Source organism: Haliotis rubra, unplaced genomic scaffold, assembly GCF_003918875.1.
Source record: "Haliotis rubra isolate DU_JTF1 unplaced genomic scaffold, ASM391887v1 Scf1209, whole genome shotgun sequence".
Classification (NCBI taxonomy): domain Eukaryota; kingdom Metazoa; phylum Mollusca; class Gastropoda; order Lepetellida; family Haliotidae; genus Haliotis; species Haliotis rubra.
The window spans coordinates 176,196-197,051 of NW_025765125.1; the positions used below are offsets into that span (position 1 = coordinate 176,196).

The window sequence follows — 20,856 nt, forward strand, 5'->3', positions numbered from 1 at the left end:
GGTGTGACGAACGTGTCTACATCACACAGACCATCTGTAGGTGTGACAAACATGTGTCTACATCACACATATCACAGACCATCTGTTGGTGTGACAAACATGTGTCTACATCACACACATCACATACAATCTGTAGGTGTGACAAACGTGTCTACATCACACAGATCACAGACCATCTGTAGGTGTGACAAACATGTGTCTACATCACACAGACCACAGACAATCTGTAGGTGTGACAAACATGTGTCTACATCACACATATCACAGACCATTTGTAGGTGTGACAAACATGTGTCTACATCACACAGATCACCTGTAGGTGTGACAAACACGTGTCTACATCACACAGACCACCTGTAGGTGTGACAAACATGTGTCTACATCATACAGATCACAGGCCATCTGTAGGTGTGACAAACATGTCTACATCACAAAGATCAGAGACCATCTGTAGGTTTGCCAAACATGTGTCTACCTCACACAGACCACCTGTAGGTGTGACAAACACGTGTCTACATCACACAGACCACCTGTAGGTGTCAAACATGTGTCTACATCATGCAGATCACAGGCAATCTGTAGGTGTGACAAACATGTGTCTACATCACACAGACCACAGACCATCTGTAGGTGTGACAAACACGTGTCTACATCACACAGACCACCTGTAGGTGTGACAAACATGTGTCTACATCACACAGATCACAGACAATCTGTAGGTGTAACAAACGTGTCTACATCACACAGACCATCTGTAGGTGTGACAAACATGTGTCTACATCACACAGATCACAGACCATCTGTAGGTGTGACAAACATGTGTCTACATCACACACATCACATACAATCTGTAGGTGTGACAAACGTGTCTACATCACACAGATCACAGACCATCTGTAGGTGTGACAAACATGTGTCTACCTCACACAGACCACCTGCAGGTGTGACAAACATGTGTCTACATCACACAGACCATCTGTAGGTGTGACAAACATGTGTCTACATCACACAGACCATCTGTAGGTGTGACAAACATGTGTCTACATCACACAGACCATCTGTAGGTGTGACAAACATGTGTCTACATCACACAGACCACCTGTAGGTGTGACAAACATGTGTCTACATCACACAGACCATCTGTAGGTGTGCCAAACATGTGTCTACCTCACACAGACCACCTGCAGGTGTGACAAACATGTGTCTACCTCACACAGACCACCTGCAGGTGTGACAAACATGTCTACATCACACAGATCACAGACCATCTGTAGGTGTGACAAACATGTGTCTACATCACACAGATCACAGACCATCTGTAGGTGTGACAAACATGTGTCTACCTCACACAGACCACCTGCAGGTGTGACAAACATGTGTCTACATCACACAGACCACCTGTAGGTGTGACAAACATGTGTCTACCTCACACAGACCACCTGCAGGTGTGACAAACACGTGTCTACATCACACAGACCACCTGTAGGTGTGAGAAACACGTGTCTACATCACACAGACCACCTGTAGGTGTGCCAAACATGTGTCTACATCACACAGATCACAGACCATCTGTAGGTGTGACAAACATGTGTCTACATCATACAGATCACAGGCAATCTGTAGGTGTGACAAACATGTGTCTACCTCACACAGACCACCTGCAGGTGTGACAAACACGTGTCTACATCACACAGACCACCTGTAGGTGTGCCAAACATGTGTCTACATCACACAGATCAGAGACCATCTGTAGGTGTGACAAACATGTGTCTACATCATACAGATCACAGGCAATCTGTAGGTGTGACAAACATGTGTCTACCTCACACAGACCACCTGCAGGTGTGACAAACACGTGTCTACATCACACAGACCACCTGTAGGTGTGACAAACATGTGTCTACATCATACAGATCACAGGCAATCTGTAGGTGTGACAAACATGTGTCTACATCACACAGACCACAGACCATCTGTAGGTGTGACAAACATGTGTTTACATCACACAGACCACCTGTAGGTTTGACAAACATGTGTCTACATCACACAGATCACAGACAATCTGTAGATGTTAATGTCTTCTTAGAAAGGAGGAGTGAGTGAGTGATAAAGTTTAGTTTCACTTTGCTTTTAGCAATATTCCAGTAATATCACGGCCAGGGACACCAGGAATGGGCTTCACACATTGTTCAGATGTGGCGAATTGAATCCAGGTCTTAAGTGTGATGAGCAAACACATTAACCACTAGGCTACCCCACTGTCTCACGGATAAAGAGATTGGTCTGTATCATGAATGATGTCATGTGAGGACAGACTGCTTGCTTTTAAATTTGGTGCTGCAACTTTTTCTGTTTGTAGATAATAATGTAATGAATAAATATGTTTTGAAAAAAAATGAGTTAAATGTTGTACTTCAAATGTGGATGAAAGCACACTTTGTCTTGTCGAGATATGGCTGAAATATTGCTGATTCAACATAGAACTCATTTTATACATCACATATTCATATCACACAACTAATGGGTATGGTCAAGTGCCTATTTCTTGCTGCAAATATCACCCGGTCCTAAGTAGCGTCAGTGACCAGTTTTTGGATTGACTCTCCTCATATAGTTATTCCGCATTCAGTTGGGAAACACAAGAACTTGTACACTTGTCCATGTAAGGTATTGTTGACCTATTTCTTGAGTTCATTCACTGGTTTATATCGGCACACAAGCACCGGGACTGGGGAGTGATGTAGACAGTAGTCACTGACGCTGCCCAGAAATGTCCTCCTCATCTTGCCCATGCCTCGAGTTCCGACAACAATCATTGCAGCATTCTCTCCCTTGGCAGCCTCGATGATCGCCTCCCCAACTTTGCCTGTCATCTGCTTCACCTTGCCGCCCACCTGTTAGGGAGAAACAACCACATCATAATCCACCAAACATCACACCTTGTCCGAGACAGGTATGACATCCCGATCTCTTGATGTCATGTGTGAAAGCAAATGGAATCTCAATTGTACTGAGAAACCATTATGTTAACCGTTAATTGCTCATTGATGACATCTTGGTTCAACTTTGTGGTAGGACAGAGACATCCACATGAACACCGGTTATGTTCAACCTTTTATAGATTTGTTTCTTAATCTAACTGGAATCTCCTTGGATTGGTCAAAGCAATCATATCCATATATTGATACCTGTGACCAGAACAGAACGACCATATTGCCGAACATACATGTATTGATACCAGTGACCAGAACAGAAAGGCTATATTGCCGGACATACATGTTTTGAAACCAGTGACCAGAACAGAAAGACTACATTGCAGGACATACATTTATTGATACCAGTGACAGAACAGAAAGACGACATTGCAAGACATACAAGTATTGGTACCAGTGACCAGAACAGAAAGACTACATTGCAGGACATACCTGTATTGATACCAGTGACCAGAACAGAAAGACTACATTGCAGGACATACCTGTATTGATACCAGTGACCAGAACAGAAAGAATACAGTGCAGGACATACATGTATTGATACCAGTGACCAGAACAGAAAGACTACATTGCAGGACATACATGTATTGGTACCTGTGACCAGAACAGAAAGACCACATTGCAGGACATACAAGTATTGGTACCAGTGTCCAGAACAGAAAGATGACATTGCAGGAGATATATGTATTGATACCAGTGTCCAGAACAGAAAGACGACATTGCAGGACATACATGTATTGATACCAGTGACCAGAACAGAAAGGCTATATTGCCGGAGATACATGTTTTGATACCAGTGACCAGAACAGAAAGACTACATTGCAGGACATACACTTATTGATACCAGTGACAGAACGGAAAGACGACATTGCAGGACATACATTTATTGATACCAGTGACAGAACGGAAAGACTACATTGCAGGACATACATGTATTGATACCAGTGACCAGAACAGAAAGACTACATTGCAGGACATACACTTATTGATACCAGTGACAGAACAGAAAGACGACATTGCAAGACATACAAGTATTGGTACCAGTGACCAGAACAGAAAGACTACATTGCAGGACATACATGTATTGGTACCAGTGACCAGAACAGAAAGACTACATTGCAGGACATACATGTATTGATACCAGTGACCAGAACAGAAAGACGACATTGCAGGACATACATGTATTGATACCAGTGACCAGAACAGAAAGACTACATTGCAGGACATACATGTATTGGTACCTGTGACCAGAACAGAAAGACCACATTGCAGGACATACAAGTATTGGTACCAGTGACCAGAACAGAAAGATGACATTGCAGGAGATATATGTATTGATACCAGTGTCCAGAACAGAAAGACGACATTGCAGGACATACATGTATTGATACCAGTGACCAGAACAGAAAGACTACATTGCAGGACATACATGTATCGGTACCAGTGACCAGAACAGAAAGACTACATTGCAGGACATACATGTATTGATACCAGAGACCAGAACAGAAAGACGACATTGTAGGACATACATGTATTGATACTAATGACCAAAACAGAAAGACGACATTGCAAGACATACATGTATTGATGCCAGTGACCAGAACAGAAAGACTACAGTGCAGGACATACATGTATTGATACCAGTGACCAGAACAGAAAGTCTGCATTGCAGGACATACATATATTGCTACCAGTGACCAGAACAGAAAGTCTACATTGCAGGACATACATGTATTGATACCAGTGACCAGAACAGAAAGATGACATTGCAGGAGATACATGTATTGATACCAGTGTCCAGAACAGAAAGACGACATTGCAGGACATACATATATTGCTACCAGTGACCAGAACAGAAAGTCTACATTGCAGGACATACATGTATTGCTACCAGTGACCAGAACAGAAAGTCTACATTGCAGGACATACATGTATTGATACCAGTGACCAGAACAGAAAGACGACATTGCAGGTGATACATGTATTGATACCAGTGTCCAGAACAGAAATATGACATTGCAGGAGATACATGTATTGATACCAGTGACCAGAACAGAAAGACCACATTGCAGGACATACATGGATTTTCTTCATCTTTTCACTGTATTTTTCAACCAGGTGTTTGACCTTGACCTCTTCCTCTTTGATGAGTTCTGCCACGACTACCGGGTCTGTCAGCAAGGCTGCTATTGAAACAGAGGCACATGGAGAACATTAATTGTCCACAGTTTCTTCAAAAATATATGTTGGCCAAGGTTTCACACACACAAACATCATAATCCCAGGTGTAAAATATGTTGTCAACAGGTTCCAGTCATAGTTGGAAGTACACGCAATAATAACTTGTCCCATGGTATAACACAAAAGTATAAGTAGGACCAATGTTTGGAAGTACTCACAATAATAACTTGTCCTATTTTATAACACAAAAGTATAAGTAGGACCAATGTTTGGAAGTACTCGCAATGATAACCTGTCCCATGGTATAACACAAAAGTATAAGTAGGACCAATGTTTTACACAAAGTCAGAAGATAATCCAAGACTGTATACATATTTTACAAAAAAATTTTTTTTTTTAAGTGCACAGTGATTGTCTTCTTGTTTTCATTCTTTTGACAATCACTGACAGATATACACACATACAGAGATGCAATATAGACTCATATACACACAGAGATGCAGGATAGACAGATATACACACATACACAGATACAATATAGACAGATATACACACAGAGAGATGCAATATAGACAGATATACACACATACACAGATGCAATATAGACAGATATATAAACATACACAGATGCAATATAGACAGATATACACACATACACAGATGCAGGATAGACACACACACAGAGATGCAATATAGACAGATATACACACATACACAGATGCAGGATAGACACAAACACAGAGAGATGCAATATAGACAGATATACACACAGAGAGATGCAATATAGACAGATATACACACATACACAGATGCAATATAGACAAATATATAAACATACACAGATGCAATATAGACAGATATACACACATTCAGAGATGCAGGATAGACACACACACACAGAGATGCAATATAGACAGATATACACACATACACAGATGCAGGATACACACACACACAGATGCAATATAGACAGATGTACACACATACAGAGATGCAATATAGACAGATATACACACATACAGAGATGCAATATAGACAGATATACACACATACACAGATGCAATATAGACGGATATACACACAGAGATGCAGGATAGACACATACACACAGAGAGATGCAATATAGACAGATATACACACATACAGAGATGCAATATAGACAGATATACATACATACACAGATGCAGGATAGACACACATACACAGATGCAATATAGACGGATATACATACAGAGATTCAGGATAGACACATACACACAGAGAGACGCAATATAGACAGATATACACACATACAGAGATGCAATACAGACAGATATACACACATACAGAGATGCAATATAGACAGATATACACACATACAGAGATGCAATATAGACAGATAGACACACACACACAGAGATGCAATATAGACAGATATACACACATACACAGATGCAGGATACACACACACACAGATGCAATATAGACAGATGTACACACATACAGAGATGCAATATAGACAGATATACACACATACAGAGATGCAATATAGACAGATATACACACATACACAGATGCAATATAGACGGATATACACACAGAGATGCAGGATAGACACATACACACAGAGAGATGCAATATAGACAGATATACACACATACAGAGATGCAATATAGACAGATATACATACATACACAGATGCAGGATAGACACACATACACAGATGCAATATAGACGGATATACATACAGAGATTCAGGATAGACACATACACACAGAGAGACGCAATATAGACAGATATACACACATACAGAGATGCAATACAGACAGATATACACACATACAGAGATGCAATATAGACAGATATACACACATACAGAGATGCAATATAGACAGATATACACACATACACAGATGCAATATAGACGGATATACACACAGAGATGCAGGATAGACACATACACACAGAGAGATGCAATATAGACAGATATACACACATACACAGATGCAATATAGACAGATATACACACATACACAGATGCAGGATAGACACATACACACATACATAGATGCAGGATAGACATACACACAGAGAGATGCAATATAGACAGATATACACACATACACAGATGCAATATAGACAGATATACACACTTATAGAGGTGGACAGATGGAATATATACAGATACACAGATTCAATATACAAATACAAAAGGTGCAGTACACACAGATGCACATAGATGCAATATACACAAATATAATGACGTTTCACAGAAAACACACACAGAGAGAAAGGTTCACAGAACTCAGACTAGTGAAGCAGGCAGAGAGGCAGTTACAGCTATGTTACAACAATGTTACAGCAGCAGTTACAGGGCTGTGACACCAACAGCAGCAGTTACAGTAACATTACAACAATGTTACAGTAGCAGTTACAGCAACATTACAACAATGTTACAGTAGCAGTTACAGCAACATTATAACAATGTTACAGTAGCAGTCACAGCAACATTACAACAATGTTACAGTAGCAGTTACAGCAACATTACAACAGTGTTACAGTAGCAGTTACAGCATCATTACAACAGTGTTACAGTAGCAGTTACAGCAACATTACAACAATGTTACAGTAGCAGTTACAGCATCATTACAACAATGTTACAGTAGCAGTTACAGCATCATTACAACAATGTTACAGCAGCAGTTACAGCAACATTACAATAATGTTACAGTAGCAGTTACAGCAACATTACAACAATGTTACAGTAGCAGTTACAGCAACATTACAACAATGTTACAGTAGCAGCTACAGCAACATTACAACAATGTTACAGCAGCAGTTACAGCATCATTACAACAATGTTACAGTAGCAGTTACAGCATCATTACAACAATGTTACAGCAGCAGTTACAGCATCATTACAATAATGTTACAGTAGCAGTTACAGCATCATTACAACAATGTTACAGCAGCAGTTACAGCATCATTACAACAATGTTACAGTAGCAGTTACAGCATCATTACAACAATGTTACAGCAGCAGTTACAGCAACATTACAATAATGTTACAGTAGCAGTTACAGCAACATTACAACAATGTTACAGTAGCAGTTACAGCAACATTACAACAATGTTACAGTAGCAGTTACAGCAACATTACAACACTGTTACAGCAGCAGCTACACCCCAGTGGTGATGCAGGGTTAGTACTCACGGGCCTGAGTCAGGTGAGTGTACTCTGGTACATGCACCAGTATGATGTGGTCCGAGCCTCGGTGGGTGTGGTCCATATAGACTGCAACACAGTGGACATCGTTAGACACTGGCCACTGACAGCTACTTACGTGCATGGATGAGAGATGTGTACTCCAAGCAGTGGACTAGTGTGATGTTGTCGCCGGGACGATGCACTTGCAGCACATAGACTGAAATGTACAAGATACAGGGTGCTTAGAGTCTCACATCCTGTCACTCAGAACAATAGCTCAGAATCAGCCGAGGCTCTTACCTTATGAAGTTAGTTAGTTAGTTAGTTTCGGGGCGGTGGGGTCGCCGTTAATCAGTTAGAGACATAACATGTCTCCCCCTTTTAATATAAGAGCAAGGGTGGGGGAAGAAGTAGCCTAGCTAGGCCAGAAACTCCCCCTTTTGATATAAGAGGAAGGGTGGGGGAAGAAGTAGCCTAGCTAGGCCAGAAACTCCCCCTTTTGATATAAGAGCAAGGGTGGGGGAAGAAGTAGCCTAGCTAGGCCAGAAACTCCCCCTTTTGATATAAGAGCAAGGATGGGGGAAGAAGTAGCCTAGCTAGGGCCAGAAACTCCCCTTTTGATATAAGAGCAAGGGTGGGGAAGAAGTAGCCTAGCTAGGCCAGAAACTCCCCTTTGATATAAGAGCAAGGGTGGGGAAGAAGTAGCCTAGCTAGGCCAGAAACTCCCCCTTTTGATATAAGAGCAAGGGTGGGGAAGAAGTAGCCTAGCTAGGCCAGAAACTCCCCCTTTTGATATAAGAGGAAGGGTGGGGGAAGAAGTAGCCTAGCTAGGTCAGAAACTCACCCTTTTGATATAAGAGCAAGGGTGGGGGAAGAGGTAGCCTAGCTAGGCCAGAAACTCCCACTTTTGATATAAGAGGAAGGATGGGGGAAGAAGTAGCCTAGCTAGGCCAGAAACTCACCCTTTTGATATAAGAGCAAGGGTGGGGGAAGAAGTAGCCTAGCTAGGCCAGAAACTTCCCCTTTTGATATAAGAGCAAGGGTGGGGGAAGAAGTAGCCTAGCTAGGTCAGAATCTCCCCCTTTTGATATAAGAGCAAGGGTTGGGGAAGAACTAGCTAGGCCAGATCAATCTCTTTATTGCTCTTTATTGATATTGATGTAATATTGCTAAAACCGTACTCATTCACTCAGTCTACTTTCACTCGAAGTGTGTTATGGAGATTGACTATCACTTAATTTCCCTTATTGGTTGATATCCCTCAGTTTTAGATGACAAGAAACCCTTGACTCTCCCTGGATACCTCAACCTCAGATGCATCCCCAGTACAAGGGTCAGGTCAACGTGAGAAGGGAACCAGTCACGTGATAAATCTTTATGTCTTTAGTGAAACATGAGGAAGTCTCAATTCTTCCTGCATGCTTATAAAAATGGCGGTACAGACATAAACATTTTCAATCACACATCTCCAGATAGGAAACAGTCTGCCTGATGAACACAGTCGTAGGAGTGTATACCGGACTCACTCACTCCCCCCTCAGAGTACATATACCATAGTCTTAAATGTTTAGTGCTGTCTTATTTTACATATACTGAACTTATACTGAATGTGATCACAGGACAGTTTCAAGCGGTTGACATTTTGTGCAGAACTGGGGTTGGTCTGTACTTCCTGTACTCGGAAAAGGAGCTGGCTGAGGCGGTCATATTGTATATTTTTATTGCTTCTTTAAAAGCTGTTGATATCTTTGTTAATTTAAAAAAAACTACAACATTAGTATAGAAGTCAATGGGAATTAATTCGGTTTTGTATAGCCCAATGTGAGACACCCTTGAGTGAGTCAGCCTGGTTCCCTGGGTCTGTTGCACCTGCGCTAAAGCTCCGACGCTGACCCAGGCAACCACTGCCGAATGGCGGCCTTCACTGCAGGGAGACGCGCCATACATTTACTATAGAAAAATCCGAGAACCGGTTGTTGGATTTTTTTCACAGCATTTTCATCGATACTATGGCAAAATATAAGTCACCAGAACAACGGCCATTGTTACTTTCAGTGTACGAACACGTTATTTAAGCAGTTTCGAAACACGAAAATCATCGTTACATGGGCGATATGTAAACAATGACACACACCCTATTTTCATCACCGACATGTGCTTTGATATTTCGTGTCAGCTCGCTATTGCCACAAAATTGTACACATAAAACATGGATCTGAACGACCACATTGATTGAATATAGCTAGCATCTATATTTTAGCAAATATGATGACGTGTAATTCGATGAAGTGGCCCCCATTTCTCCTGTTTTGTGTGTTGGAAATAAACTGAACGCCCAGTAATAGTAACTAGAAAATGGTTGTTACCACATTAAATAATTAATTATTATTATTAATTATTATTTCTAATACATTTGAAACACATAAATAATTCATTCAACAATGGTTTTTTATCAATGTATGTGCTTTCAAAAATGGTATAATATTAGAAGAATATGGCCTATTTATTATTTGTTTTCATTTGGCATAATGAGCGGGTGGGTGTGCATTCAAGTTTAACGGCTGGTTCATTTGCAGATGCCCTCACGGCTCATTGTGTGTGTATATATAGAGATGTTGGGTTTTGTAAATACATGCTCATTGTTTGTATATAACATTTTGCAATCAACAGACATCATAACATGTCACGTGTTCAAGTATCACCTCTCCTGTCTGTGTAATTACATAATGTGACAGAGACCGAACTCGGGCCATAAATCAATGCGTCTTGTTTATGGTGTATAGCCTGATAGGTGTTAAGTTCAAAATGCATGTAGTCAGTGATAGCAGTTGCGTATTGAACATTGTCATTAGCAGACAGGCAGGCAGATACACAGGTGTCAATAAAACAAGACATTGAGATTTGTCTGTGACAACGACATATCTATATCACAGTTAGAAATTCTGTCAATGCTAAATAATGACATTGCTTTTAAGTAGCGAATTGAGAAAGTGACTCGTTAAGAAGAACGTGTGGTGAAATAGACAAATGAAATTATATAAACAGTTAATTTACTGTCATAACATATAAAATGCTCGCGCATGTGAGATATCAACGAAACATTAGAAAAATAGCTCACATCAAAGCCTTCACGGAGTATTCACCGGACAACCCACTTCCAAGTTGCGCGAAACTATTTCACTGCGTATGTGCTATGAGCGCAGCCCAGCTGTTGGAACCACTTGAATTCCCCCAAAATGAAAATTAGTGAATCGTTTGAACTACGATTTCGCGCGTCTTTGTTCATCGCGTTATTTTTAGACCTTTATAAGTTCAATTTGCATTTTTGATGATTTGTTTCGGTAAGTCCATACCGAAAGGTATCAGAATCTGCAAAGTTGTGTTTTACGTTGCATGTGACCTTTAAACATAGTCATAGTATGGCAACATCTGCGTGATTCTACTGGGAAGTCGATTACACATCGGACCATTATATATAACATTGAAAGTACCCCATTCCCCAACCCATATATAGCTACAGTTTTGTATATAATAGGAAAACGGACACATTATGAAATATTCATAACTGTGTGTGTTTTAGCTTGTTTTGAAAGAGCCGACTCATAAAAAGAAAAGTGCGCATTGTCTAAAACACACTGATGCACAATACTCCCAGATGGGGCTCATGTTCGTTAAAGACATGTTTAGTAAAAAACAGCTATTAATATTTCATAATGTGTCCATTTCCTATTACATAAAATCACTGTAGCTATATGTGGGATTGGAGAGGGGTGGGGAATGGAGTACATTCAGTTTTGAAACCTGTTGGTATTACGATCACAATAAACAGACAGTTTAATACAGACTATCTTTGATTGCATGAAACACGCATGCCAATGAAGCCATTCTATTACAATTCCCTTAGCTGTTTAACATAAATATAGACATGAGTAATATACAACATCAAAGTTGTCTTGTCTGTCTGTCGAAGTTTTCAGATGAAAGAATTTCGATAAAAGATGTTGGTTGGTTTGTTGTTTAAGGCTGCACTCGGCTGTATTCAAGCAATATGGCGCGGCCTGTAAATAATCGAGTCTGGACCAGGCAATCCAGAGATCAACAGCATGATCATCGATCTGATAACAAATGTTACAGTGCGGGACTTTATATATAATTGTTTAAGACCTATACATAATTCTTATGGTTGAGTAATGCTCACCTACAAGCAATACATGAATATGAAACTCATCTTCAACAAAAGATACAATATTTACAGTCATTCAGTGTATGGGAAAGTTGTGTATCTTCCAAAATCGACTGGAAGTTTAAACCTACTACAACTGAAAAGAGCCATGGCTAGTCTTAGGTGTACAGGGATATGGAGTGTAAGATTCTTTTCCACATTTAACAGTGATTTAAAATGCTGTTAATAGAAGGAATCAGGCGAATAAATATCTTCACATCTTGTGCTAACCGTACATATTCAAATCAGAATATTCTAAATATGAATGAGTCTAAACAGAATATATTTAATTTGAGGTACGGCATTGGCGAGGCAGTTTGCGTTCATCCAAATACAGTAGCCTGCACTAATACCTTATAGGGCTTGTGGTGTGCACAAGTTGGAGAGGGGTTCTGCCACATTCTCCCCAAACCATAACATTGTTTTGAGAAACCGTTTACGCATTTTATGCTGTATATCTTCAATAATTTTACAGTATGAGGTCCCCTATACTTCTGCACCATTACACACTATAGGAACAATCATAGCATTAAATATCATAATTAATCTTGACATGGTTTATTTTCAACTTTCTTTTGACATCTGTACAATGCCATAACAGCCTTTTTACTCTGTGCACCAAGAGTAGTTAGTGCTTTAGTCCAAATAAGTTTAGGTGTTAACACAATACCAAATATCTATATAAAGATACAAGTTCAAGATACACACCATAAACTTTTGATTAAAAAAACCATAATCACAATAGTGAACTGGTCAACAAGTACACAGCAAATTACCCAAAATTCAAAGCAAAATCACTGATGGTGTGTTGAATTATGTATGCATGCACTGCTGTAAAGTATAATAAAATAAAGAAAAGAGTCCATAGCAGCATTTAACCAAACTAGTTAACTGATATCTGACTGAAAAATTGCTTACATCAGATGATTTGTATCAGATGTATTCTAATAACACCAGGGTAATCATGCTCAAAATAATCAATGTACCGCAAATGTATACTCTGATACTGGCTTAAAGCCATAAAAACTACAGTTCTCATGACAGGTATCATTGGTAAAAATCACCCTTAATTCAACAGTTCACAAATAGTGGAATGTTCATTTGTCTAAAAGTTCTTCTTCACATATACTGAGTCAAAAAATAAACTTCACATTCTTTCTTCAGGGCACTATAAAAGAACAAGAGATGGTAAGATGGTTAAATTGTTATTATTTCATTGCTGAGATCTGTGTGATGTACTCGATACACTGACAGTGCCATAATCAGTTCCATTAGGCTACACCGCCGTTCCAAAACATGGGTATACAGAATGTCAAGTCACATGAATAAAAAAGCGAAATTTCTCAGTTCAATATCGTGTATGGCTGCCCCTCGCATTCATCACTACCAAACACCGTCTCCTCATCGACTGCCTGATGCTTGTGAACACATGGTTGGGGATTCTGCGCCATTGCTCTTGCAAGGCAGTGCCAAGTTTCTGCAAATTCTGAGGTTGGTTCCTAAGACCACGAAGCCTTCTCCCAAGTGCATCCCAAACGTGCTCTATTGGATGAAGGTCAGGGGACCTCGATGGCCAGTCCATGACGTTGATTCCAGCGTTTTGAAGGAAATTTCGTGTCAACATCGCAGTATGCGGCCGAGCATTATCATGCTGGAACTGTAGACCTGGGCCATGAGCCGCCATGAAAGGAACAAGTTCAGGGGTGAGCGCCTGGTCGCGGTAAGCAGCAGCTGTGAGGTTTCCACGGATGACCAGAAGTCGGGAAGGGTTGTTCCCACAGAAAGCGCCCCACACCATGCAACTTCCGCCCCTGAATTTGTCGACTTCCTGTACACAACATTGGGCATACCGTTCACGACGTCGTCTCCAGACTCTATGCCCGCCGTCCGCGAATCTGAGGGTAAACCTGGATTCATCGCTAAAGACGACTCGATTCCAGTCTCTCTGGGTCCATTGGAGGTGACGTTGAGCCCACAGCAGACGTTGACGTTGATGAAACGGCGTCAATATTGTCCCACGATATGGACGTCGAGAATGGAGATTGGCAGCCCGCAACCGATTTCGAATGGTCTGTGAGGACAGTCGACCTCTAAGCGTCTCAGCCCTGGTTAACAGCCGGCAGAAATCTGTCACGTAGGTGGCGTAGGACGATTTGACGGTCTTCTGCTCGTGACGTCACACGTGGACGACCCGACCTTGGGCGATTAGAAGTGGTGCCAGTTTGTTGTAGACGACCTCGCAAGTCATGCACAGTACGACGGCTGCATCCCATTGCTCTTGCGACGTTAATAACTGATCTTCCCGCTTGCAACATGCCAACGGCACGTTCACGTTGCACATAACAATCGTGGCATTTCAAGTACCGTTAGAACTGTGGTTTAAAAGTGTTTTTTCAATTCTTGAGGCCAATGCAAACACATGCATATGAAGAAAACTTCGGTGCGAAGATCACGTGATCGACTGCACATGCAAAACCTGATTTGGCACTAACGTCATTTGCACAACGAATGGATGGGTTTGAGTGGGTTTTGCTAACGTTTTTCTAGAGTCGAAAGATAGGGATCCCATTTCGGATACATAGATGTATCATCAGAGAAAGATTATTCATTATTTTTCAAATTACATTTTGTGAAGTTTCTTTTTTGACTCAGTATATATGTTATACCGATGTATTAACATACTGATCATACCATGTATTTTGATATATTCAATTTAGTAATATAAAATATAAAATTCATTGTTTTGAGCTGTATATGTGTGTGCATTTTTGTATATAGATCATTTGATTCACCATGTTTATTATAATCATAAACATTTCTGAATAATATTGGTATATATGCTAACTGTTTCAAGTTGTTTTGTAGAGGCTAAATATCAGAATGACATATCCTGTCATTAACATCATCCATATGATCTAAACGCTTTACCTTGTAATTTCACAAGGCGATCAAACAATATATCCGCTAAACCTACCATGAAACGATGGAAGACACGGGACATACTCGGCGATAATTTCGTCATCAAATTTGCTAAAATAAAGATGCTAACTATATTCAATCAATGTGGTCGTTCAGATCCATGTTTTATGTGTACGATTTCGTGGCAATACCTATCTGACACGAAATATCAAAGCACATGTCGGTGATGAATATAGGGTGTGTGTAATTGTTTACATATAGCCAATGCAACGACGATTTTCGTGTTTCGAAACTGCTTAAATAACGTGTTTGTACACTGAAAGTAACGATGGGTGTTTTTCTGGTGACGTATACTTTGCCACAGTATCGATGAAAATGCTATGAAAAAATTCTAACCACACGTTCTCGGATTTTTCTATAGTAAATGTATGGCGCGTCTCCCTGCAGTGAAGGCCGCCATTCGGCAGTGGTTGCCTGGGTCAGTGTCGGAGCGTTAGCGCAGGCGCAACAGACCCAGGGAACCAGGCTGTGAGTGAGTGAGTGAGTGAGCATGGTTTTACGCTGCTTATAGAAATATTCCAGCAATATCACAGCGGGGGACATCCACCCTTGAGTGAGATCAAACTCTATCCCTAGAGATATCAGTACCATTTCATCACAATGCTTTGGAGGCTATTGACAGTATCAGTTTCCAGGACATCACAATGCTTTGGAGGCTATTGACAGTATCAGTTTCCAGGACATCACAATGCTTTGGAGGCTATTGACAGTATCAGTTTCCAGGACATCACAATGCTTTGGAGGCTATTGACAGCATCAGTTTCCGGGACATCACAATGCTTTGGAGGCTATTGACAGTATCAGTTTCCAGGACATCACAATAAAAATTACATCACTAATAGTTCAGCGACAGAAGCTAGTTAGCTGTTCTTTTCACACTCATGGCATAAGTTTTTTCTATTTAGTACTTGTTTCATGTTAGAAACATACCAAAGCATTATAGTTACTTCCTCGTGTTATACAGTTTTAAATCGTAATATACTTCACGCCAAAGACTCACTTAAAACACTCACTATATGTTATGTATATAAATGATATTTTATTATACTGAAGGTTGATTTCTCCACTAATTTGGGGGACCAACTGCAAACTTTATGCAGATGAATTACACGAGGATCATGCATCAAACTGCTGAAAAGCATGAGCAAATATCGTACATATGAACAGCTGCGTCGTGGTGTAAAGTTTTGTTAAGAATTCACAATTTCCAAAGATTTTCATCATTTACTGAACTAATGACAATAATCTTTTCAATGTTACGAATTTGTTATACAATACATCAGTTCATGTGCAAACAGTACTCCTAAACAGTATGGAATATTTTTGCAAAATTTAGTTTAGAACACTTGCCTGAAGTAAGTGGCTATATTTACACTAGTGAGTCTAAACTTTTGATGAGAAGTATATATGATATTTACCAAACAGAAATAAACTTGACTCATAGTATCTTTTCAACATCAGTACAATTATGTCTCAACAAGACCTCCAACTGCCCCAAAACTCCCAGGAAATCCTGTCTTCACATCTCACCTAAGTAAGGCATTGTCTCCCTTCCTGATCACCAGGATCAGTTTACCTGCCCATCATACTACTATTACTACTACTATAGATATATATGTAAGGAATGGGGACATATTTTGATCTTGAACTCTGATGACTGATTGAAACAAAGAAAGAAAGAAACACTGCCCGCAAGTCCCTATGTGAATGTACACTTCAACCTGTGTGATGATAACCTCGAATAAAGGAGAACGTCGAAAATGGCAACGTGAGTTATTATTAATGATCGTGATGGGGAAACGTTTCTCAAATCGAATACGATATATGAAAAATGAAGAAATCACCGTATCTCAGTATCGGTATGATCAAGTGATGCTCTGCCCTGCGTCTGTTGCTGCAGCTAGTCAGTGCACCAGAATGAGATATCGTGACAATGTTCGGCGTGCATGTTCAACAACCTCAGACTCATGCTAGACTGGGTGACTCAATTTGACATGTGTGCAATGTTATCTAGAATATGTTTTCATTCACAGATAGTTAAAATGTCCACCCCCGCACGCTAAACCTATGAATTATTATTTCGCGGAACGGCCCTGTCGGTTTTTGCGGTTTGTGTTCGTCTGGACTAGACACTGGATGTTTTAGGATGTGTAAATTATTGCTGCACAGGGCTGCTAGTTCTACTCACAGTCGAATGCATATTCCGAGAACTCGCTGTCATCTATGACAATGACCACGTTTCTCCCTTCTTCTGTCGCCATGTCAGCAGCTTGAAGGTACCGATGCACTGAATTGTCTCTAAATGTAGCCAACACTATCACCAACAGTGCGCGAACACCGACAATAGCTCTGACATTCAGATCGGGGAGAGCTCTAACCTTTGACCCTGCAACCGGGGTGAAGGTCGATTGCGACCAGCTGCAAGGGCATTCCCACTTGCATGGCGACTTCCTCAATGGTGTCAATCGCTCACCAAATGTGAAAATGTATATCTGCAACACGTTTGCGTTACAAGATAGCATTTTTTCTCGTATAGAATAAATGCAGTTTGTTGATGATGACAGACTGAAAAATATGCTCTTGGTATTAAAACAGTCTTTTATTACGCAGTTTTTGTCACAAAAATCTGCAACATTGCGCGCTTTCATAATTTGTGTTTGTCAAGGTGAAATTAATGTTGTAATTATTGTGTTCTCATTACTTGCTGAAACCATCCAAACTTTATAGGATTCTATTTCATTTTAATTAAGATGTTAGTAAAGTTTCACAGCCAGAATAAGGAGGTTTGCTAAGTCCCTGGAGACACCTGCTGTGCCACACCCGGGTTCGAATCCCCATTTGGGTATAAAAAGGTAGTGAGTGAAGTATACATTGCTTGTCCCTTGATGTCATATTGTTGAAAACTGTTCAGATCCGAAATGACCGACTCTTAATAAATTGATGTTAACTGACATAAAATGATAACATGTGATATTTGATGTGCGTATATGTGTGTGTGCGCTCGTGTGTGTGTGTGTGCGCGTGCGTGTGCGTTCGTGTGTGTGTGTGTGTGTGTGTGTGTGTGTGTGTGTGTGTGTGTGTGTGTGTGTGTGTGTGTGTGTGTGTGTGTGTGTGTGTGTGTGTGTGTGCAAAGGCCACCTAGGAAGATAAATTCACATCCACACCAACCCCCACACCATTCAATCACCCACCCTACAGGAGAAGATTGCGTGAGCCGTGCCAGGTCCCAACCAAATTTGTTTCCAGTCGTCAAAAGCACCTTTGTTCGTCTTCAAACTGTCACCTTTAATATCAGCGAGCGTATTACCAAACACTTAGCAACTAAATGCTAACGGGGAGAAATGGCGTGGGCGGAAAAGTTAACTGCACACTACTCTGAAACAGCTATAGGAACACGTACAGACCCCAACGTTTAGTCACTGAAGATATATTCTGTGAGAAACAGGGCTCCATTTACTGGAAGGAGCCAAGTCAGATGAGAGATTCAGACACTAACTACCCAGGGGCTACACCTGCTGGGTCCTGATCAATTACATATGTTACAACCGTCAGATAAAGGTTTAAACGACAGGGAGATGTATTGGCCCTCTTGCCCAGCTCTGTCCTCTCACCTGGGTGTCTAACCAGAGTAGTCCTGCCCTTAACTCCTAGCCCTTCCATTCATATTTTGAAATCTTTGTGATTTGGAACTTTGCTTGACAAACAGCAGTTTTATCTGGAATACCCAATACATGAATAAATTATCCAGGAGTTTGAATTTGCCTCCAAATGTTAAAGTTCGTACTTTTATGATATGTAAATTCCATCATAAACAGTAAATGCCGCGTAGCTCAGTAACATCTCCAGCAAATACATGTATGTGACTCTTTGAAAACGTGTAGCGGGCCAGTGAAAGCAACACTCCGTGTGTTACACAATTAAACCTTAGTCATAATTATAGTCACTCTGGGGCTCAGGCCACGTGTGTTATAAGTGAGGATAACTAGTTATACGAATGTGACTATTTCCTAAATAGAATTCCCAGGGAGCCTTTCTCCATGCAGTCACTTCAAACAGACTTGCCTGATTACAGACTATGTATGTCCATTCCACATACTTGTTGCAGGACTAGACCCTCGGCACACCAGCCTCCTGCCACACACTGTGTTTGTTGATTAAGTGTTGGCAGATGCTAAAGTTACCACAGTTCTGTTCAGTCCCTGAACCATGTTATTTTCCCTACAGCCTAGCCCTCCCCGCAACGGTAAAGTCCTAAATGAAGCAAGTCTAGATTTCCCCTACAGCCTAGCCCTCCCCGCGACGGTAAAGTCCTAAATGAAGCAAGTCTAGATTTCCCCTACAGCCCAGCCCTCCCCGCGACGGTAAAGTCCTAAATGAAGCAAGTCTAGATTTCCCCTACAGCCCACCCCTCCCTACAAAGGTAAAGTCCTAAATGAAGCAAGTGTAGATTTCCCCTACAGCCCAGCCCTCCCTGCGACGGTAAAGTCCTAAATGAAGCAAGTCTAGATTTCCCCTACAGCCCAGCCCTCCCCGCAACGGTAAAGTCCTGAATGAAGCAAGTCTAGATTTCCCCTACAGCCCAGCCCTCCCTACAACGGTAAAGTCCTAAATGAAGCAAGTCTAGATTTCCCCTACAGCCCACCCCTCCCTACAACGGTAAAGTCCTAAATGAAGCAAGTGTAGATTTCCCCTACAGCCCAGCCCTCCCCACAACGGTAAAGTCCTGAATGAAGCAAGTCTAGATTTCCCCTACAGCCCAGCCCTCCCCGCAACGGTAAAGTCCTAAATGAAGCAAGTCTAGATTTCCCCTACAGCCCAGCCCTCCCTACAACGGTAAAGTCCTAAATGAAGCAAGTCTAGATTTCCCCTACAGCCCAGCCCTCCCTACAACGGTAAAGTCCTAAATGAAGCAAGTCTAGATTTCCCCTACAGCCCAGCCCTCCCTACAACGGTAAAGTCCTAAATGAAGCAAGTCTAGATTTCCATACAGCCCAGCCCTCCCTGCGACGGTAAAGTCCTAAATGAAGCAAGTCTAGATTTCCCCTACAGCCCACCCCTCCCTACAACGGTAAAGTCCTAAATGAAGCAAGTCTAGATTTCCCCTACAGCCCAGCCCTCCCTACAACGGTAAAGTCCTAAATGAAGCAAGTCTAGATTTCCCCTACAGCCCAGCCCTCCCCGCAACGGTAAAGTCCTAAATGAAGCAAGTCTAGATTTCCCCTACAGCCCAGCCCTCCCCGCAACGGTACAGTCCTAAATGAAGCAAGTCTAGATTTCCCCTACAGCCTAGCCCT

The 20,856-nt window shown here is 41.1% G+C and overlaps 1 protein-coding gene across 1 annotated transcript; it reads right to left on the minus strand.

Annotated features, from left to right (window-relative positions):
- Positions 1–2,678: 2,678 nt before the first annotated feature.
- On the minus strand, positions 2,679–17,944 carry LOC124264866 (universal stress protein in QAH/OAS sulfhydrylase 3'region-like). The gene is made up of 4 exons (XM_046699647.1): positions 17,751–17,944; positions 8,498–8,578; positions 5,073–5,179; positions 2,679–2,894 (listed from the first exon to the last, which is right to left on the minus strand). The coding sequence occupies exons 1-4, from the start codon at positions 17,821–17,823 to the stop codon at positions 2,679–2,681; spliced, it is 477 nt and encodes a 158-aa protein (XP_046555603.1). The 5' UTR covers positions 17,824–17,944.
- Between the last annotated feature and the right edge of the window lie 2,912 nt (positions 17,945–20,856).